The sequence below is a fragment of the Mytilus galloprovincialis genome, chromosome 8 (genome assembly GCF_965363235.1).
Source record: "Mytilus galloprovincialis chromosome 8, xbMytGall1.hap1.1, whole genome shotgun sequence".
Lineage (NCBI taxonomy): Eukaryota > Metazoa > Mollusca > Bivalvia > Mytilida > Mytilidae > Mytilus > Mytilus galloprovincialis.
The window spans coordinates 79,775,414-79,800,145 of record NC_134845.1 but is presented as its reverse complement, the minus strand read 5'-3'; the positions used below and the strand labels follow the sequence as shown (position 1 = coordinate 79,800,145).

Below are 24,732 nucleotides of genomic sequence, written 5' to 3'. Positions count from 1 at the left end.
ATAATTTGTATCAAAATAAATCAATAACTGCATTCTTATTCCACAAAAATAAAAGTTTAAGTATTTTAATTCTCATTATATCTCAATTCTAATTAGAAGACTTGTCTCAAGATGGTAAAAATAACTGATTTCAAATAAAATAGTATCATTTTTGATAAAAAGAAGAATAATTTTGATTATTTTAAACAATGCGAACAAAATTTTGGTATGATCTTTCTGATATAATTTTAATTTTATGAAAAAAACTATTCTTAACTATAAAAAGTACAAAAATCCAATGGCGGTCAATAATTTTCAGTAAAATGAAACAATATTTGCATTTTAGGAAACGCGTACAAAAATTTAATATCTTTTTCCTTATAGTAAGATTATTTTATGAAGAGCAACCAATCCTGATGTACAAAAGTACTGAAATCATATGACGGTTAATAATTTGTATCAAAATAAATCAATAACTACATTCTCATTCCACAAAAATAAAAGTTTAAGTATTTTAATTCTCACTATATCTTAATTCTGATTAGAAGACTTGTCTCTAGATGGTAAAAATAACTGATTTCAAATAAAATAGTATCATTTTTAATAAAAAGAAGAATAATTTTGGTCATTTTTAACAATGCGAATAAAATTTCAGTATGATTTCTCTGATATTATTTTAATTTTATGAAAAAAAAAACTATTCTCAACTATAAAAAGTATAAAAATCCAATGGCAGTCAATAATTTTCAGTAAAATGAAACAATATTTGCATTTTAGGTAACGCGTACAAACATTTAATATCTTTTTCCTTATAGTAGGCATGTTTTATGAAGAACAGCCAATCCTGATGTACAAAAAGTACTGAAATCATATGACAGTTAATAATTTGTATCAAAATAAATCAATAACTACATTCTTATTCCACAAAAATAAAAGTTTAAGTATTTTAATTCTCACTATATCTCAATTTCTGATTAGAAGACTTGTCTCTAGATGGTAAAAATAACTGATATCAAATAAAATAGAATCATTTTTAATAAAAAGAAGAATAATTTTGGTTATTTTTAACAATGCGAATAAAATTTCAATATGATTTCTCTGCCATTCTTTTAATTTTATGAAAAAAAACTATTCTAAACTATAAAAAGTACAAAAATCCAATGGCGGTCAATAATTTTCAGTAAAATTAAGAAATATTTGCATTTTAGGCAACGCGTACACAAATTTAATATCTTTTTCCTTAAAGTAAGATTATTTTATGAAGAACAGCCAATCATTATGTACAAAAAGTACTGAAATCATATGACAGTTAATAATATGCATCAAAATAAATCAATAACTACATTCTTATTCCACAAAAATAAAAGTTTAAGTAATTTAATTCTCATTATATCTGAATTCTTATTAAAAGACTTGTCTCAAGATGGTATAAATAACTGATTTCAAATAAAATAGTATCATTTTTGATAAAAAGAAGAATAATTTTGATTATTTTAAACAATGGGAACAAAATTTTAGTATAATTTCTCTGACATTCCTTTAAATTTATGAACAAAAAAACTATTCTAAACTATAAAAAGTACAAAATCCAATGGCCGTCAATAATTTTCAGTAAAATGGAAAAATATTTGCATTTTAGGTAATGCGTACAAAAATTTAATATCTTTTTCCTTAAAGTAAGATTATTTTATGAAGAACAGCCAATCCTGATGTACACAAAGTACTGAAATCATATGATGGTTAATAATTTGCATCAAAATAAATCAACAACTGCATTCTTATTCCACAAAAATAAAAGTTTAAGTATTTTAATTCTCATTATATCTCAATTCTAATTAGAAGACTTGTCTCAAGATTGTAAAAATAACTGATTGCAAATAAAATAGTACAATATTTGATAAAAAGAATATTAATTTTGGTAATTCTAAACAATGGGAACAAACTTTTAATATCATTTCTTTGACATTCTTTTAATTTCATGAAAAAACAATCTATTCGAAACTATTAAAAGTTCAAAAATCCAATGGCGGTCAACAATAACCATTTTCGTAGAAATAAGTTCATGTTAACAGAGTCATATAATACAATTATGTATTTATCATATGTCTCTGATGTTTATAATATTTAATACGAAAATATTAATCAACACAAACTATAAGCATCTTATTCTGTTAAACTATTTTTACTTTTGTATTGCAACTAATTTTATTGCAAATTATAACGTGTAAATTAAGGTGTCTTCGTAGAGGTCCGCGTTCATCGATTGTAAACACTGTGGAGTTCGGTTTACATAAGAATTTTAAATATATACGTATCCGTCCGATCCGTGCATAAATTTAATTTACTGATCGATCGGTGACAGTTGTCAGGGTAACTCTCAAATAGGTTATTTGACTTATCTGACGGATCCTATAGGTCACCGATCACCGATCACTCATCGATCAGTCAAACATCCGTCACCGATCATTCACCGATCAGTCAAGTTCACGTCAAACAGTAACGCCTAAGGTTGCAAGTACTGTATGAACTTTTGAATTCGCCATTTGATTTGGGACTTTCCTTTTTGAATTTTCCTCGGAGTTCAGTAATTTTGTGTTTTTACTTTTTATTTAGGAATATGAGATTGTTTTTTAAGGCCCATCTAGGATAGTAGAAGGAATTTATGTTTTCTGGTGTATCCATCCGTTTGTCTGTCCGTCTGTGCTGCTTCAGGTTAAAGTTTTCAGTAAGGTAGTTTTTGATGAAGTCCAATCCACATGAAACCTAGTAAATTTTTCCCTATGATATGATCTTTCTAATTTAGATGCCAAATTAGGTTGTTGACCCCAATTCCATTGTCCACTGAACATAGAAAATTAAAGCATGTGTTTCAGGTTAAAGTTTTTAGTTAAAGATGTTGGTCAAGGTAGTTTTTGATGAATTTAAAGTTTATTCAACTTGAAACTAAGTACACATTTTCCCTATGATATGATCTTTCTAATTTGAATGCCTAATTAGATTTTTGACCCTGATTTCAAGGTCCACTGAACATAGAAAATGATAGTACGAGTGGGGCATCCGTGTATTATGGACACATTCTTGTTCTCGCTTCAGCCGATATGGCACCTGTTAAATGTTTATGCCCACTTGTTTAAGCTGTTGCATAAATTTTATATTAAACTGCATGTAACATATATATTTCTTTAACACATGTATTTTTATACGACCGCAAAAAATGAAAATTATTTGGTCGTATATTGGTATGATGTTGGCGTCGTCGTCTGTGTTGTCGTCGTCGTCCGAATACTTTTAGTTTTCGCACTCTAACTTAAGTAAAAGGGAATAGAAATCTATGAAATTTTAAAACAAGATTTATGACCACAAAAGGAAGGTTGGGATTGATTTTGGGAGTTTTGGTCCCAATATTTTAGGAATTAGGGGCCAAAAAGGGCCCAAATAAGCATTTTCTTGGTTTTCGCACTATAACTTTAGTTTAAGTGAATAGAAATCTATGAAATTTTAACACAAGGTTTATGACAACAAAAGGAAGGTTGGGATTGATTTTGGGATGTTTGGTTCCAACAGTTTAGGAATTAGGGGCCAAAAAGGGCCCAAATTAGCATTATTCTTGGTTTTCGCACAATAACTTTAGTAAAAGTAAATAGAAATCAATGAAATGTAAACACAAGGTTTATGACCACAAAAGGAAGGTTGGGATTGATTTTGGGAGTTCAGGTCCCAACAGTTTAGGAATTAGGGGCCAAAAAGGGGCCCAAATAAGCATTATTCAAGATTGGTTTTCACACCATAACTTTAGTATAAGTAAGTAGAAATCTATGAAATTTAAACACAAGGTTTATGACCATAAAAGGAAGGTTGGGTTTGATTTTGGGAGTTTTGGTCCCAACAGTTTAGGAATAAGAAGCCCAAAGGGTCCAAAATTGAACTTTGTTTGATTTCATCAGAAATTGAATAATTGGGGTTCTTTGATATGCCGAATATAACTGTGTATGTAGATTCTTAAGTTTTGGTCCCGTTTTCAAATTGGTCTCCATTAAGGTCCAAAGGGTCCAAAATTAAACTTAGTTTGATTTTAACAAAAATTGAATTCTTGGGGTTCTTTGATATGCTGAATATAAAAATGTACTTAGATTTTTGATTATTGGTCCAGTTTTCAAGTTGGTCCAAATCGGGGTCCAAAATTAAACTTTGTTTGATTTCATCAAAAATTGAATAATTGGGGTTCTTTGATATGCCAAATCTAACTGTGTATGTAGATTCTTAATTTTTGGTCCCGTTTTCAAATTGGTCTACATTAAAGTCCAAAGGGTCCAAAATTAAACTAAGTTTGATTTTAACAAAAAATGAATTCTTGGGCTTTACTGATATGCTGAATCTAAACATGTACTTAGATTTTTGATTATGGACCCAGTTTTCAAGTTGGTTCAAATCAGGATCCAAAATTATTATATTAAGTATTGTGCAATAGCAAGAAATTTTCAATTGCACAGTATTCAGCAATAGCAAGAAATCTTCAATTGCACAGTATTGTGCAATAGCTAGAAATTTTCAATTGCACAATATTGCACAATAGCAAGAAATCTTCAATTGCACAGTATTGTGCAATAGCAAATATTTTCAATTGCACAGTATTGCGCAATAGCAAGAAATATCTAATTGCACAATATTGTGCAATAGCAAGAAATTTTCAATTGGAGTTATCTTTCTTTGTTCAGAATAGTAGTTGAATAAACTTAAATCATTGTTTTATACAATATACAATGTATATTCACTTTTACTACCAACCAATCTTTACCATTCAGTGATAACAAGCACTTTATTTTACATTTTAATATTTTATGATGTATTTAAGAGTAGTTATTGTTGCAAACTCCATTAGAAATTTGAATTGATATCAGTTTTGGAAAAAGGGAAAGGGGGATGTGAAAAAAAAATGGGGGGGGGGGTTTAAATTTTTCTCATTTCAGATTTCATAAATAAAAAGAAAATTTCTTCAATATTTTTTGAGAGGATTAATATTCAACAGCATAGTGAATTGCTCAAAGGCAAAAAAAAAATTTTAAGTTCATTAGACCATATTCATTCTGTGTCAGAAACCTATGCTGTGTCAACTATTTAATTTTAGATTTAAATAAGTTTAAAGAAGAAATCTTTAATTGATTTGTAAAATCTTGACATTTGTTTTGTGTAAAAAACCCATATAATGTCAAAAATTTGATCACAATCCAAATTCAGAGCTGTATCACGCTTGAATGTTTTGTCCATACTTGCCCCAACTGTTCAGGGTTCAACCTCTGCGGTCGTATAAAGCTGGGCCCTGCGGAGCACCTGGTGTAATTTAAATCAACAATTACATTAGATGTATGTTTCATTATGATACTTTATTCTGATTGGCTAACTGCACATCACATGTTATTCTGTAAGCAATTGCATTGCCAAATAAAACTTTTCATTCATGATAACATGTGCTCTCACAATAAAGTGCACAGGTGAATTAAATAAAACAATAATAAAATTTGTGTTTTCATGATTATTGCTAAAAAAATGTAATTATAAGTATTGAATGTTAGGGTTGTAAAAGCGTTGACCATGCTCACACGCTTCATACAAATGTACTTCGGTCAACGCTTTTACACCCCAATAAAGTTACAAAAAGAAGCATTCAATTCTTAAATAATATCAAAGTATAACTGATTTCTAAACTAACTCAAAATGCTTACAAAAATATGACCTTTTGAAGTAAAGCAAAAGATGATGCAATCATTAAAGATGAAGAATTTTGTATTTGTCACTTGAAATAGAAATAAATGGAATGGTGTTTTTACTGTTGTTCTTGATCTAAATAAAGGCAACAGTAGTACACCCCTGTTCGAAATTCATAAATCGATTGAGAAAAAAACAAATCTAGGTTACAAACTAAAACTTAAGGAAACACAACTAATATAATAAGAAAACTACAACACAACAGAAACACAACACACAGAAACAAACTATAATAAAACAATGGCCATTTCCCTGACTTGGTACAGGATATTTTATGAAAAAAATGGTGGGTTGAACCTGGTTTTGTGGCTAGCCAAACCTCGCTTTTATCGCAATGTTAAATATAACATTAAAATGACAACATTACATGATAATACTACAATACAAATAAATGGGAGCCCATATAGGACAGAGAAGCACACAAAAGTCACAATGATACCTTGTGTTTGTAGAGGGTATCAACAGCCCAGTAGTCAACGCATTGGTGTTGACATGAATATCAATAATGTGGTCATTTTTACAAATTTCCTGTTGACAAAACTTTGAATTTTTCGAAAAACTAAGGATTTTCTTATCCCAGGGATAGATTACCTCAGCCATATTTGGCACAACTTTTTAGAATTTTGGATCCTCAATGCTCTTCAACTTTTTACTTGTTTGGCTTAATAAATATTTTGATATGAGTGTCACTGATGAGTCTTATGTAGACGAAACGCGCGTCTGGGGTAATAATACTAAATTATAATCCTGATACCTTTGATACCTTGTGTTTGTTTTAGGAGATGCAGGATTTACAGACGTCCACCGATGCAGAGGAATTCATGTTGAAACATGGACAACAGTTAATTGATTCCCTTGGTGAAGAAATTGATAGAATTGAAAAATTATTAAAGGTATTTTATCAAGTATATATTTCACCTTTCTTTATCACGGCCTCCACCAATAAAAACTGGTCCCTATTAAATATCCTAAAGGCTTAAAAGTGGCATTAAGACACAAAAATTCAAAAATCAAAAATCTTTCATCACACTTTTTACAAACAAGAGGTTTTGTGGTTAAGGTCACTGCATACAGAAAAGCCTTCGAAGAATTGATATAAGGGAAGACAATAAATCAAAAGCAGTACATTTCAGCAGATTTTGATAAGTGTGACTGTGGAATGGCAATATTTACCATATGTCTTCGTCCAAACGACAGTAAAACCCTAGCCAAAGATGGAAACTTGTTTGAATGTAAGGGATTTAGAAGTTTGCAGCAACATCCAATCAGAAAATGGGGATGTTAAGTGTGATGCCTCATGTAAAAGGGGTACCACACTTTGCATGTGAAGAACCATTGCAACAACACTAGTGGGGTTTGTTGGTGGCCTGTTGCAAGGCTAAATGTATGCCCCTATCTTTAAACCCTCATTTTCTAAGGCAGTCCAAATTTCCTGGACTTTCATCTTGGACGGCCTCTAATATGGAAATATTGTCCTAAACAGACAAGAAATAATTGCCACTAGATGTTAAGCAACCAATTGAGTTTTTCTTTACCCGGCGGGCAGTGTTCTCCCCAGGCCGTTTTAGCGTCGCGGTACCGGGAATTTCTAACATTACCCGTTTCACCCGGATTTCTGACCGAATTGTTTCCGGTATTTAGAAGTAATACGACCTTCGGTTCAATTTTGATAAGATTGTAAATGTATTTTACGGTCAGACTTATCCATTGTAGTATATAAAAACTTTATTTTTAAAGGACTAGGGGCTATAAGGGCCATTTTTGGCCCCACCCCCAAATTTCATTTAATTTGTCATGTTGTGGGTCTATACCATAGACCATCTGAAAATAATCGAATTTTGGGTCTAGCTTGTTTGTTCTGTTGCCTAGCAACCACTAAAATGGCGGAGTTAAACTCATCAAATATGATTATTATACAGCTTTAATATATCTATATTTGAAATTGAACCTGTTTAGCATGTAGTGAACTTTACACTTGTACACTATTTAAATATTACATAATTAATTGCACATTTTTGCCAAATTCACTGTTGTTTCTCCCTAGCAACATATCTGTGCCCATGGCAACCGCGATTTGTTTTTTATTTACAAGATTTAATTTCAAATATATTGAAACAGAAAGGCAATTTAAGATGTAAATTGTAAAAAGAAACGAACTCCAAGGTAAATATTAAGGGGGAAAGCAATATTGAAACACCAACAAACAAAACAAAACACCGGGTATTGCCGATATATACAGAATGTGCATCTGATGCTGGGTTGGGTCTCACTTATCAGCGACTAGAAGAATAATATATTAACAGTTAAGACACATTTAGCGCTAAGAAATCTTAATATTGATTATCTTAAATAAATAGATACAGACACATGCATTAAAGGGTGTTTTCAAAAGTCAGAGTATTTCCATGACAGTAGTTATGTTTCCGGAAGGGATTGGGGTTGAAGGGAGGCACTTCTATTTACACCTTTTTAAGCTTGAATAAGTGAAAAGTTAAGAAAACTATCAGATATATATGATATAACTTTTTTTCCTACGCAATTTATGAAAAGGTATATATTTTTAAAATGTAAAACTTGGTAAGGTGACAAAACAGCGGCACCCCCTATCAATTAAGTATTGAAGTACCCCCCCCCCCTCTAGACTTATGTAAAGGACTGTTAGGGTTGACTTTTCGAAATTCATCTTATTTTTATTATCTATTTCAGTCGTCCAGACTTATAACCGTATCATTCTATAGAATTACAAAACTGGAACATGCTACTATATCAAATAAATCTGTATTCTTAGATTTTTTCTATATTCATTATATATATATATATATTATTTGTTTTATTGTAGTTTTTGCCATGTGACTAGTTTACTTTTCGCCTTCACTAATCTTAGTGTCGTATGACTTGGTCTTTGATCATCATCACAATATTCATTATATATTCGTCAAAATTATTGAAAACAAGAATGTGTCTTTAGTACATGGATGCCCAAATCGCAAGACTAACAATGGCCAGGAAATCCTAGATTAGGACAGGCCCAAAAAATCGGCAGATTTAAACATGTTATTTTTCCGATCTCAAACCCCCTCTCCCTTTACCTCTAGGCAAATAGAAAAATCAAACACACAATACACACAGTAAAATTTACTTCAAAAAAAGTCTGAGTCTGATGTCAGATTCAACTACCTTGACCAAACACTTAAACCTGAAGCGAGACACAAGGACAATCGGACGAACAGACTGACATACGCACGGACGAACAGACGCATAGACCAGAAAACATAATGCCCACAAATGGGGCTTAACAACAAAGCCGGGTCACATTTTGAAATTTACACTTCATTTTTACGCATGATTATGAAACTATTCAAAACATAACCTTTAAAAAGGTAACAGACATGTAGTATGCTTACGGACTTCAGGCTCTTGTTTCTATGCATGGAAAGGTCAATTATCCATATATATATACATTTGCAAATTTACAGATCTTACATTGTTGGGTTGATGTTTAGACGAGTTGTATATACATAATGTACACAGCCATGTATTACCATCACTGCTGGTGATATAATGGATAAATCTGTTGTAGAGTTGTCACAGGCTCAGGCGTACTTATATAATTATATATACATGTTTATACGGATATATGGATAGTCTACCTGATGCCATTTCCGTTTTTTACCATCAAATTTTATAGAACTTGTTCTCTATGCACATTTCCCACAAAGACACATCCAATTGGAATATAGGTAGTTTCAATTTCGAAATAAATCTCGTGTTTCTCGCCAATTATGGAAATTTAAGTAAAATACCCCCCCCCCCCTTTTCGTTACATAAATCATGGATCTGACCCTAATACCAGAGAGAGAAGATTGCCCCATTCAAACAACAAATTTTGAATTTATAATTAGCAAAAACATCAGAAATGTACAGATCTTGTTATATTGAAGGTCTATCTAAAATTTCATAATTAAAAAAAATGTCCTCAAAGTTGTTATTGACTGCCTTACACATGAAGTTCATTGCTGTCGGATTTTTTAAAGAAGTTTAACTAGATAAACTTACGGAAATATAATTAGGAATACACTTTACATTCATAAAAAAAAATAAGTTTCTATAGGCATAAGAATGTATAAACTAAACTTTGTCAGATGAAAAGGTCCAATTTGGACGGCAAATTTCAGCTTTTTATTGCTCCGCTTTGCTATGAAAAATATAAAATAAACTATCGCACCAACCTTGCACCAAAAAGATTTTTTATCCGAAGTTTGATATGTATGAACTTGTCAAAATGTAAAAATTTCTAATTGGTGCAAGCATGGTGCGGTGGTCAAAATTAAGAAAAACCATCAAATTTTCGGTATTTTTGCTTATTTTCCCAATAATGACGTCATTTGCACCTTCCATTGTGACGTCATTGAACCTTTTTTAGGTAAATAAAAACATTTTTTTTAAATCATTTACTCATATTCTAATAATTTATTGAGAAAAATCGGCTCTGTTAGAACTTTTATTATCTTGTAAATCTGGGGCCATTTTAGGCCATTAAAGCCCCTACTCCTTTGAAGTATAAATACATGTTTATGACTCTAATGAGCAATAAATTAATGAATACCTTAATTAATGTTTATTTATTTTTCAGTCCAAATATCCTGAAATAAGACATGTTGACCTAGAAGCCTTGTGATGACAACAAATGACATCTCATCTCATCATTAGTGTTGTACTACTCTCCTAGTTTGGTGTCTGACAACAGTGATAAGACAATAATCTGTGTCCACACTTATGTAATAACTTTTTTTTATGTCTGGTATCACAACCAAATATCATTGCCAGTGTTGTACCTATCTATGTTTCATATATGGCACTATGGTAAAACATTATGTGTCTGACTGTCATGAAAAAGATTAAAACCAAATTCAATAAAGTCGACTTCTTAAAATCTTCATGAGGGATGAGATGACAAATGTTAAAACCACATTCAATGTTAAAACAAATTTCAATTAGGCATACCTGCCAACTTCTCAAAATCTCTATGAGGGCAGGGTTCTCACTCAGGAGTCCAATGCATCGTCTTTTTTGGCCATGGTGAGTCTAACAGTAAGAAGAAGATATTTTATTGCAAAAAAAAATATTTTAAAGTCTCCATGACCTAATAAACCAATGAACTGACATAAGATCTAGATTACTTTTAAACTTTTGCTAAGAAATGATATGTGTGTTCAATTTTTACATACTATTTTCAATCTTGATGCATCTTTGGTCTCACCAGTTTTGAAAATGGTGAGTCCAGGACTCATGGAATCGCCTTAGAAAGAACCCTGATGATGGATGTGATAAAAAATGTTAAAACTAGATTTAATGTAGACTACCTTCCAACTCCTTAAAAACTTGAAGAGTTCTCTTAGGTTGATATTCTTTGTTTGGTTATAATTTGCTTTCTGAACCTCTCATCCATGTGTAATTTCTGTTACAAATATTTTTTTTTAATTTTTTTTCTTCATTATATAGTGTATGTTAAAGAATGACTGTCAAGTTTTATATGTTGAAAAGTATTTGTTATGTCATGTGTGTTATGGAATGCATTTTATGATATGTTATGAGTATGTCAATACCAGTATATGCCAGTAAAAGTATCATTTTTATGGTATATATATTAAGAGATAATTGTTTTATGTTAGATTTGCAAAATGATGTTCATTGTGCAATATGTATGTGCTTGGAAAATATTCTTTATATTATGTGTGCATAATTTTGTCCTTTATATAAGGCCAGGGTTTTTTAATTTGTTGGTTTACAGATTTTCCCCATGAAAAAGTTGGGTGGGTCGGTCGAAAAAAAAAAAAAAAAAAATATTTGTCATTTCTCAAACATAGCCCTAAATTTAATTTCAGGAAACTTGGTCATAATGATCTTCAAACACAAAAACTGATAAAGAAATAAAAAAGAAAAAACGTCGTACGAAAATAAGTCTCAACACACATGTCAAAAACGTAATAGACTCGTCCACTGGAAAAAGGAAATCTGTTTCATCAGTTGTCATGCATTCCTGTTTTTTTACATCCAAATGGAGTAAAAAAAAATATTGTCAATGACACAAGTCTGAAGAAATTTCCAAAGGATTTGTTTTAATTAATTTCTTCAACTTGTCAGACGTCTTCCACTGTTGGGCAAGTTCATTTTCCATGTTTCTATCTTACGGAATGATGACAAATACGGGAAACGAACTTAATGTGTAATGGGTTTTAAACACAGGTTTCGTTCCGAAAAATTATTTGCGCAAACGACATTTCAAAGTCAGTTATGATTGATTTGTCTATTTTTAGATACGTAAATTGGAAGTTCTAGTTTTCACACCAGATTAAAGTATGATCAATTCCGTTAGTGGTTAATGCATTTCATTTCATAAAAAAAGAAATTTTATTTATTTTTTTGTGATAATGTTTTTGTTAAGGTCAGCGGGAATAAAAAAGCATGAAAAGTCAATTTTATTTTTATTCTGCAAATCGGCAAAATCAGGTCGGCGGATCCGTAAACCAACAAATTAAAAAATCCTGGCCTAATATAAATTAAAGAATATATGAGGAAAAAATCAATAAGACAGCATTCCAACAACAAAAAAAACGAAGACATTTAAATGGAAATTATAAATCACCCAGAGTTGTGAATAAAATCTGCTGTCAATGCCATATTGTATATATGTACATTATATTTAAATTTTCAAAAGAGAATACCCATTATCATACTTAATTCTAAAGTTATGAGGATTTTTATGCCCTATTTATTATGCCCCATTTATGGGCATTATGTTTTCTGGTCTGTGTGTCCGCCTGTCTGTTCGTTTATCTGCCTGCTTCTGGTTAAAGTTTTTGGTCGAGGTCGTTTTTGATGAAGTTGAAGTCCAATCAACTTGAAACTTAGTACACATGATCCCTATAATATGATCTTTCTAAGTGTAATGCCAAATTAGAGATATCCCTCCATTTTCACAGTCCACTGAACATAGAAAATGATAGTGCAGATGGGGCATCCGTGTACTGGGGACACATTCTTGTTTTATATTTTGAAAATTTATAGCTAAAAGCAGAAATTTGAACTGTGTTACATTTTTATCATTGTAAACTACTTCAACATTTACTGGCAAAAAAGAGAGACAATATTTACCAAAGGAACATTCAAAATTATAAGTTGAAAACAAATTACAAGGAATGGCAGAAAAACAATTGAGTTACCAAAATACAAACAACAGTATGCTAAATATAACATAAAACACTAAAGTCTGAGCAACATAAATCCCAACTAACCAGATGTGATCTATAGGTTCCCTGGAAGGGTAAGCAGATCCTGTTAAAGGGTTGTGTTTACAACCATATCCCTAATCATATGTGAAACATGTATACAATAAGGTTCAACAAACTCAGGAGTGCATTCCTAAATTTTTTGAAAGGATCATCATTTGTATTGTAGGTTGTATAATAAATAAATAAATGATCTCACTAGATTCTGAAGAAACAGTATTTCTATAGCACACTTAAGTGACATTATTGTAAATAGTTATCAAAGGTACCAGGATTATAATTTAGTACGCCAGATGAGCGTTTTGTCTTCATAAGACTCATCAGTAACGCTCAATATCAAAATATTTATAAAGCCAAACAAAATATTGTGTAAAACCTGACATACTCACTCATAGATGTCTGAATCCTGTCTACTTTTCTGGGATACATGTATAAATCTTGGTTTCAAATCAGAACAAAGAAAAATATGTATTCATTAATCTTGGTTTTGCATCGATCCAAATGTGACCGCAGAAGTTTACATTAAGGAGGTACGCTACTCAGTTTCAAAATAATAAGGATTTCAAATGACTGTTATAAAAAGATGGAACCTAAATAGAAAAATATGTCTTGTTTTTAAGATAAATGCCATTAGAAATTTGACAGGAAACAATATTCTGTAGACTTTTCATTCTTTTTACATTGGCAACTATCTGTTTTTAGAAAAAACAATGAAAAAATAACAAGGATTTTATAAGATTTTCAAAAATGGCTGATTAAAGTATATGGCATTAAAATATAAAGAAAAAAGGGTTTTAATTGGCAAATAATTTAGAGGCAGTTTTAGGAATGAAGGCAGAGGATTTTGAAAATCTGACAAAATGTCAAAAAACTGAGTAGCAAACCGAGTAGCAAACCTCTTTAATTTCAACACAAATAGGCTGTGGGCAAGCTAACAAAGAGCTGTTGGTTCTAACATTCTTAAATGCATAAAAACAAAACTGTGGATGATTCGATATAACTTGTGTCTGCTGAACATAATATATATATATATATATTTGACCACGCTTTAGATGAATTGCACATGTCTTCATGTGTTGTACAAAAAAGTAAAATCACAAAAATACTGAATTCCTAGGAAATATCAAAACGAAAAGTCCCTAATCAAATTACAAAATCAAAAGCTCAAACACATCAAACAAAGAATAACAACTGTCATATTCCTGATTTGGTACAGGCATTTTCTTATGAAGATTTGGTGGATTGAACCTGGTTTTATAACTAGCTAAACCTCTCACTTGTATGACAGCCGCATCAAATTCCATTATATTTACAACGATGCGTGAACAAAACAAACCGACATAATAGGTAAAAATATCAAAATTACAGCAGTCAACATTTTGCTATAATCTTAATCATTAAAAAAAACATACAAACATGTAACAAAGTAGAACCGAATGGCATATAGACCAAGCATAATTTTCGACATTTGAAAATGCCTGTACCAAGTCAGGAATATGACAGTTTTTGTCCATTCGTTTTTTATGTGTTTTGTCGTTTGATTTTGCCATGTGAGTATGGACTTTCCGATTGGATTTGCCGAGTTCAGTATTTTTTTTATTTCACTTTTTATTTATAATTTAGTAAAAAATTAAAGAGAAGAATACACAAATTTACAATAACACAATGACGGGATGTATAAGTACAGAGCCATGTCATATATGTAACAAAGAAACATAAAAAGATACATGTTACATATATCTTAATTTTAAACACATGTTACAAATACATGATACTAGTATATGTTCGGAAAGGTTCTCACATATTCTAGATATTGTCCAGCTCATTTTATAGGTAAGAGTTGTTTTGCTTTTATGTCTGCTTTACATTGTATTTATGTTTCATTTCAGTAAAACATTTTCCACTTGATACATATTTCTGTATACGTCATTTGTTTTAATGCTTCTTGAAAAAAAATCCCGAAAAACAAGTTGTCTCTTGGTCCATCTTTTTGCCGTCTGTGTTTAAGAAACAAACACTTTATTTTCCTTTGATTTCTTAAAACAAAACTTATATTAATTGAACTAAATTATTGAAATTTAGAATAAAAATTCTGAATTATTTTATGCATTACTTCTATGTTTTATTCAAAATGAAACACATTTTTCAATTTGTTTAAATATTCAGATATTGTGCGATGTTATATAACTCTAGAACACACCCGTTATATCGCGGGTCTGTGACTGAATTAAAGTATATAACTATGCGTAAGCCTTATTTGAGTATTGGGATTGTCATCTGATAAAGTCATGCCGATTATCATTGTATGTCTCACAAGAATCCGTCAGTGTAATTGGCTAACAACAGTTCAGAATCATCATTCATAAACCCTCGTATTGATATGAAATGTTATTGCATGTATCATTGTATGTCTCACAAGAATCCGTCGGTTTAATTGGCTAACAACAGTTCAAAATCATTCATAACCCGTCGTATTGATATGAAATGTTATTGCATGTATCATTGCATGGCTCGAGGGCTGATATTGACAGAGGGCTGATAATACATGAGATATGAAAAATGACATGTTATGATCTTTTTATTATATGCTTCAACAATAAAGAAAAATCATTGATTCATATATTGATCCTTTTTCGTGGTTCCAAAATAGAAGTTCAAAGATTGAAAAGTTCACGGACGTCAGACCCCAGATTTAGTACATCGATATACAATCTTTTTCGTCATATGCCTCAACAGAGAATAAAAATTTATGGACGAATCGACAAAAAAAAAATAATTCAAAAAATACCTGATGAACACTGTTAGGAAAAGTCAACTTTTTAATATAACTTTCTATATTATGTTTGAAACTTTTTATACAGTAAAAATGCAGTTATTTTTTTTCTTTTCTTTGTTTTTTATTATTTTACACAATATGCTTTTCAGTTTCCAAATAATTGTTTTTTACACTACTTTGTAATGTTTTTTTACTGAAAACGTAGCATTGGGGTGTATTTTCCGGAATTTGCCGAGTATGGCCGGAATGCCATGCGATAACGGTTACGGAAAGGCATGTGATAACAATCGAAACATGTGATAAACTTTTCATATCAGCCCGCTAAGCACCAATTCGAAAAATATGGAGTTTACGTTAATTTAATGTTATTATCATACAGTAAAAATCATATGTTATTCAGTCTAAGTATATGATAAGAAATATTATTGCTTGTATCATTGTATGCCTCACAAGAATCCGTCAGTTTAATTGGCTAATAACAGTTCAAAATCATTCATAAACCCTCGTATTGATACGAAATGTTATTGCATGTATCATTGTATGTCTCACAAGAATCCGTCAGTTTAATTGGCTAACAACAGTTCAAAATCATTCATAAACCCTCGTATTGATATGAAATGTTATTGCATATATCATTGTATGTCTCACAAGAATCCGTCAGTTTAATTAGCTAACAACAGTTCAAAATCATTCATAAACCCTCGTATTGATATGAAATGTTATTGCTTGTATCATTGTATGTCTCACAAGAATCCGTCAGTTTAATTGCTAATAACAGTTCAAAATCATTCATAAACCCTCGTATTGATATAAAATGTTATTGCATGTATAATTGTATGTCTCACAAGAATCCGTCAGTTAAATTGGCTAATAACAGTTCAAAGTCATTCATAAACCCTCGTATTGATATGAAATGTTATTGCATGTATCATTGTATGTCTCACAAGAATCCCTCAGTTTAATTGGCTAACAACAGTTCAAAATCATTCATAAACCCTCGTATTGATATGAAATGTTATTGCTTGTATCATTGTATGTCTCACAAGAATCCGTCAGTTTAATTGGCTAATAACAGTTCAAAATCATTCATAAACCCTCGTATTGATATGAAATGTTATTGCATGTATTATTGTATGTCTCACAAGAATCCGTCAGTTTAATTAGCTAACAACAGTTCAAAATCATTCATAAACCCTCATGTTCATATGAAATGTTATTGCATGTATAATTGTATGTCTCACAAGAATCCGTCAGTTTAATTGGCTAACAACAGTTCAACATCATTCATATACCCTCGTATTGATATGAAATGTTATTGCATGTATCATTGTATGTATCACAAGAATCCGTCAGTTTAATAGGCTGACAACAGTTCAAAATCATCTATGAACCCTCGTATTGATATGAAATGTTATTGCATGTATCATTGTATGTCTCAGAAGAATCCGTCATTTTAATTGGCTAACAACAGCTCAAAATCATTCATAAACCCTCGTATTGATATGAAATTTTATTGCTTGTATCATTGTATGTCTCACAAGAATCCGTCAGTTTAATTGGCTAACATCAGTTCAAAATCATTACCCTCGTATTGATATGAAATGTTATGACATGTATCATTGTATGTCTCACAAGAATCCGTCAGTTTAATTGGCTAACATCAGTTCAAAATCATTACCCTCGTATTGATATGAAATGTTATTGCATGTATCATTGTATGTATCACGAAAATCCGTCAGTTTAATTGGCTGACAACAGTTCAAAATCATCTATAAACCCTCGTATTTATATGAAATGTTATTGCATGTATCATTGTATGTCTCACAAGAATCCGTCAGTTTAATTGGCTAACATCAGTTCAAAATCATTACCCTCGTATTGATATGAAATGTTATTGCATGTATTATTGTATGTCTCACAAGAATCCGTCAGTTTAATTGGCTAACAACAGTTCAAAATCATTCATAAACCCTCGTATTGATATGAACTGTTATTGCATGTATCATTGTATGTCTCACAAAAATCCGTCAGTTTAATTGGCTAACATCAGTTCAAAATATTTACCCTCGTATTGATATGAACTGTTATTGCATGTATCATTGTATGTCTCGCAAGAATCCGTCAGTTTAATTGGCTAACAACAGTTCAGAATCATTCATAAACCCTCGTATTGATATGAAATGTTATTGCATGTATCATTGTATGTCTCACAAGATTCCCTCAGTTTGATTGGCTAACAACAGTTCAAAATCATTCATAAACCCTCGTATTGATATGAAATGTTATTGCATGTAGCATTGTATGTCTCACAAGAATCCGTCAGTTTAATTGGCTAACAACAGTTCAAAATCATTCATAAACCCTTGTATTGATATGAAATGTTATTACATGTATCATTGTATGTCTCACAAGAATCCGTCAGTTTTATTGGCTAACAATAGTTCAAAATCATTCATAAACCCTCGTATTGATATGAAATGTTATTGCATGTATCATTGTATGTCTCACAAGAATCCGTCAGTTTAATAGGCTTACAACAGTTCAAAATCATTCATTAACCCCCGTATTGATATAAAATGTTATTGCATGTATCATTGTTTGTCTCACAAGAATCCGTCAGTTTAATTGGCTAACAACAGTTCAAAATCATTCATAAACCCTCGTATTGATATGAAATGTTATTGTATGTATCATTGTATGTCTCACAAGAATCCGTCGGTTTAATTGGCTAACAACAGTTCAAAATCATTCATAAACCCTCGTATTGATATGAAATGTTATTGCATGTATCATTGTATGTCTCACAAGAATCCGTCAGTTTAATTAGCTGACATCAGTTCAAAATCATTACCCTCGTATTGATATTAAATATTATTGCATGTATCATTGTATGTCTCACAAGAATCCGTCAGTTTAATTGGCTAACAACAGTTCAAAATCATTCATAAACCCTCGTATTGTTATGAACTGTTATTGCATGTATCATTGTATGTCTCACAAGAATCCGTCAGTTTAATTGGCTAACAACAGTTCAAAATCATTCATAAACCCTTGTATTGATATGAAATGTTATTACATGTATCATTGTATGTCTCACAAGAATCCGTCAGTTTTATTGGCTAACAATAGTTCAAAATCATTCATAAACCCTCGAATTGATATGAAATGTTATTGCATGTATCATTGTATGCCTCACAAGAATCCGTCAGTTTAATAGGCTTACAACAGTTCAAAATCATTCATTAACCCCCGTATTGATATAAAATGTTATTGCATGTATCATTGTTTGTCTCACAAGAATCCGTCAGTTTAATTGGCTAACAACAGTTCAAAATCATTCATAAACCCTCGTATTGATATGAAATGATATTGTACGTATCATTGTATGTCTCACAAGAATCCGTCGGTTTAATTGGCTAACAACAGTTCAAAATCATTCATAAACCCTCGTATTGATATGAAATGTTATTGCATGTATCATTGTATGTCTCACAAGAATCCGTCAGTTTAATTAACTGACATCAGTTCAAAATCATTACCCTCGTATTGATATTAAATATTATTGCACGTATCATTGTATGTCTCACAAGAATCCGTCAGTTTTATTGGCTAACAACAGTTCAAAATCATTCATAAACCCTCGTATTGATATGAAATGTTATGGCATGTATCATTGTATGTCTCACAAGAATCTGTCAGTTTAATTGGCTAACATCAGTTCAAAATCATTACCCTCGTATTGATGTGAACTGTTATTGCATGTATCATTGTATGTCTCACAAGAATCCGTCAGTTTTATTGACTAACAACAGTTCAGAATCATTCATAAACCCTCGTATTGATATGAAATGTTATTGCATGTATCATTGTATGTCTCACAAGATTCCCTCAGTTTGATTGGCTAACAACAGTTCAAAATCATTCATAAACCCTCGTATTGATATGAAATGTTATTGCATGTAGCATTGTATGTCTCACAAGAATCCGTCAGTTTAATTGGATAACAACAGTTCAAAATCATTCATAAACCCTCGTATTGATATGAAATGTTATTACATGTATCATTGTATGTCTCACAAGAATCCGTCGGTTTAATTGGCTAACAACAGTTCAAAATCATTCATAAACCCTCGTATTGATATGAAATGTTATTGCATGTATCATTGTATGTCTCACAAGAATCCGTCAGTTTAATTAGCTGACATCAGTTCAAAATCATTACCCTCGTATTGATATTAAATATTATTGCATGTATCATTGTATGTCTCACAAGAATCCGTCAGTTTAATTGGCTAACAACAGTTCAAAATCATTCATAAACCCTCGTATTGATATGAAATGTTATTGCATGTATCATTGTTTGTCTCACAAGAATCCGTCAGTTTAATTGGCTAACAACAGTTCAAAATCATTCATAAACCCTCGTATTGATATGAAATGTTATTGTATGTATCATTGTATGTCTCACAAGAATCCGTCGGTTTAATTGGCTAACAACAGTTCAAAATCATTCATAAACCCTCGTATTGATATGAAATGTTATTGCATGTATCATTGTATGTCTCACAAGAATCCGTCAGTTTAAATAGCTGACATCAGTTCAAAATCATTACCCTCGTATTGATATTAAATATTATTGCATGTATCATTGTATGTCTCACAAGAATCCGTCGGTTTAATTGGCTAACAACAGTTCAAAATCATTCATAAACCCTCGTATTGATATGAAATAGTATTGCATGTATCATTGTATGTCTCACAAGAATACGTCAGTTTAATTAGCTGACATCAGTTCAAAATCATTACCCTCGATTTGATATTAAATGTTATTGCATGTATCATTGTATGTCTCGCAAGAATCCCTCAGTTTAATTGGCTAACAACAGTTCAAAATCATTCATAAACCCTCGTATTGATATGAAATGTTATTGCTTGTATCATTGTATGTCTCACAAGAATCCGTCAGTTTAATTGGCTAATAACAGTTCAAAATCATTCATAAACCCTCGTATTGATATGAAATGTTATTGCATGTATTATTGTATGTCTCACAAGAATCCGTCAGTTTAATTAGCTAACAACAGTTCAAAATCATTCATAAACCCTCGTGTTCATATGAAATGTTATTGCATGTATAATTGTATGGCTCACAAGAATCCGTCAGTTTAATTTGCTAACAACAGTTCAACATCATTCATATACCCTCGTATTGATATGAAATGTTATTGCATGTATCATTGTATGTATCACAAAAATCCGTCAGTTTAATAGGCTGACAACAGTTCAAAATCATCTATAAACCCTCGTATTTATATGAAATGTTATTGCATGTATCATTGTATGTCTCAGAAGAATCCGTCATTTTAATTGGCTAACAACAGCTCAAAATCATTCATAAACCCTCGTATTGATATGAAATTTTGTTGCTTGTATCATTGTATGTCTCACAAGAATCCGTCAGTTTAATTGGCTAACATCAGTTCAAAATCATTACCCTCGTATTGATATGAAATGTTATTACATGTATCATTGTATGTCTCACAAGAATCCGTCAGTTTTATTGGCTAACAACAGTTCAAAATCATTCATAAACCCTCGTATTGATATGAAATGTTATTACATGTATCATTGTATGTTTCACAAGAATCCGTCAGTTTAATAGGCTTACAACAGTTCAAAATCATTCATTAACCCCCGTATTGATATAAAATGTTATTGCATGTATCATTGTTTGTCTCACAAGAATGACGTCAGTTTAATTGGCTAACAACAGTTCAAAATCATTCATAAACCCTCGTATTGATATGAAATGTTATTGTATGTATCGTTGTATGTCTCACAAGAATCCGTCGGTTTAATTGGCTTACAACAGTTCAAAATCATTCATTAACCCCCGTATTGATATAAAATGTTACTGCATGTATCATTGTATGTCTCACAAGAATCCGTCAGTTTAATTAGCTGACATCAGTTCAAAATCATTACCCTCGTATTGATATCAAATATTATTGCACGTATCATTGTATGTCTCACAAGAATCCGTCAGTTTTATTGGCTAACAACAGTTCAAAATCATTCATAAACCCTCGTATTGATATGAAATGTTATGGCATGTATCATTGTATGTCTCACAAGAATCTGTCAGTTTAATTGGCTAACATCAGTTCAAAATCATTACCCTCGTATTGATATGAACTGTTATTGCATGTATCATTGTATGTCTCACAAGAATCCGTCAGTTTTATTGACTAACAACAGTTCAGAATCATTCATAAACCCTCGTATTGATATGAAATGTTATTGCATGTATCATTGTATGTCTCACAAGATTCCCTCAGTTTGATTGGCTAACAACAGTTCAAAATCATTCATAAACCCTCGTATTGATATGAAATGTTATTGCATGTAGCATTGTATGTCTCGCAAGAATCCCTCAGTTTAATTGGCTAACAACAGTTCAAAATCATTCATAAACCCTCGTATTGATATGAAATGTTATTGCTTGTATCATTGTATGTCTCACAAGAATCCGTCAGTTTAATTGGCTAATAACAGTTCAAAATCATTCATAAACCCTCGTATTGATATGAAATGTTATTGCATGTATTATTGTATGTCTCACAAGAATCCGTCAGTTTAATTAGCTAACAACAGTTCAAAATCATTCATAAACCCTCGTGTTCATATGAAATGTTATTGCATGTATAATTGTATGGCTCACAAGAATCCGTCAGTTTAATTTGCTAACAACACTTCAACATCATTCATATACCCTCGTATTGATATGAAATGTTATTGCATGTATCATTGTATGTATCACAAAAATCCGTCAGTTTAATAGGCTGACAACAGTTCAAAATCATCTATAAACCCTCGTATTTATATGAAATGTTATTGCATGTATCATTGTATGTCTCAGAAGAATCCGTCATTTTAATTGGCTAACAACAGCTCAAAATCATTCATAAACCCTCGTATTGATATGAAATTTTGTTGCTTGTATCATTGTATGTCTCACAAGAATCCGTCAGTTTAATTGGCTAACATCAGTTCAAAATCATTACCCTCGTATTGATATGAAATGTTATTACATGTATCATTGTATGTCTCACAAGAATCCGTCAGTTTTATTGGCTAACAACAGTTCAAAATCATTCATAAACCCTCGTATTGATATGAAATGTTATTACATGTATCATTGTATGTTTCACAAGAATCCGTCAGTTTAATAGGCTTACAACAGTTCAAAATCATTCATTAACCCCCGTATTGATATAAAATGTTATTGCATGTATCATTGTTTGTCTCACAAGAATGACGTCAGTTTAATTGGCTAACAACAGTTCAAAATCATTCATAAACCCTCGTATTGATATGAAATGTTATTGTATGTATCGTTGTATGTCTCACAAGAATCCGTCGGTTTAATTGGCTTACAACAGTTCAAAATCATTCATTAACCCCCGTATTGATATAAAATGTTACTGCATGTATCATTGTATGTCTCACAAGAATCCGTCAGTTTAATTAGCTGACATCAGTTCAAAATCATTACCCTCGTATTGATATCAAATATTATTGCACGTATCATTGTATGTCTCACAAGAATCCGTCAGTTTTATTGGCTAACAACAGTTCAAAATCATTCATAAACCCTCGTATTGATATGAAATGTTATGGCATGTATCATTGTATGTCTCACAAGAATCTGTCAGTTTAATTGGCTAACATCAGTTCAAAATCATTACCCTCGTATTGATATGAACTGTTATTGCATGTATCATTGTATGTCTCACAAGAATCCGTCAGTTTTATTGACTAACAACAGTTCAGAATCATTCATAAACCCTCGTATTGATATGAAATGTTATTGCATGTATCATTGTATGTCTCACAAGATTCCCTCAGTTTGATTGGCTAACAACAGTTCAAAATCATTCATAAACCCTCGTATTGATATGAAATGTTATTGCATGTAGCATTGTATGTCTCACAAGAATCCGTCAGTTTAATTGGATAACAACAGTTCAAAATCATTCATAAACCCTCGTATTGATATGAAATGTTATTACATGTATCATTGTATGTCTCACAAGAATCCGTCGGTTTAATTGGCTAACAACAGTTCAAAATCATTCATAAACCCTCGTATTGATATGAAATGTTATTGCATGTATCATTGTATGTCTCACAAGAATCCGTCAGTTTAATTAGCTGACATCAGTTCAAAATCATTACCCTCGTATTGATATTAAATATTATTGCATGTATCATTGTATGTCTCACAAGAATCCGTCAGTTTAATTGGCTAACAACAGTTCAAAATCATTCATAAACCCTCGTATTGATATGAAATGTTATGGCATGTATCATTGTATGTCTCACAAGATTCCCTCAGTTTGATTGGCTAACAACAGTTCAAAATCATTCATAAACCCTCGTATTGATATGAACTGTTATTGCATGTATCATTGTATGTCTCACAAGAATCTGTCAGTTTAATTGGCTAACATCAGTTCAAAATCATTACCCTCGTATTGATATGAACTGTTATTGCATGTATCATTGTATGTCTCACAAGAATCCGTCAGTTTTATTGACTAACAACAGTTCAGAATCATTCATAAACCCTCGTATTGATATGAAATGTTATTGCATGTATCATTGTATGTCTCACAAGATTCCCTCAGTTTGATTGGCTAACAACAGTTCAAAATCATTCATAAACCCTCGTATTGATATGAAATGTTATTGCATGTAGCATTGTATGTCTCACAAGAATCCGTCAGTTTAATTGGATAACAACAGTTCAAAATCATTCATAAACCCTCGTATTGATATGAAATGTTATTACATGTATCATTGTATGTCTCACAAGAATCCGTCGGTTTAATTGGCTAACAACAGTTCAAAATCATTCATAAC

At 31.3% G+C, this 24,732-nt stretch overlaps 1 protein-coding gene across 1 annotated transcript in view; it reads left to right on the top strand.

The window, feature by feature from the left end:
- LOC143042643 (proton-coupled zinc antiporter SLC30A9, mitochondrial-like) overlaps positions 1-10,519 on the top strand; it is a 41,330-nt gene extending 30,811 nt beyond the window's left edge. The window contains exons 17-18 of the mRNA XM_076215052.1: positions 6,522-6,635; positions 10,376-10,519. Of these exons, the coding sequence (XP_076071167.1) occupies positions 6,522-6,635; positions 10,376-10,420 (159 nt within the window). The 3' untranslated portion in view covers positions 10,421-10,519. The remainder of the gene's footprint in view (positions 1-6,521; positions 6,636-10,375) is intronic.
- The last annotated feature ends 14,213 nt before the right edge of the window (positions 10,520-24,732 follow it).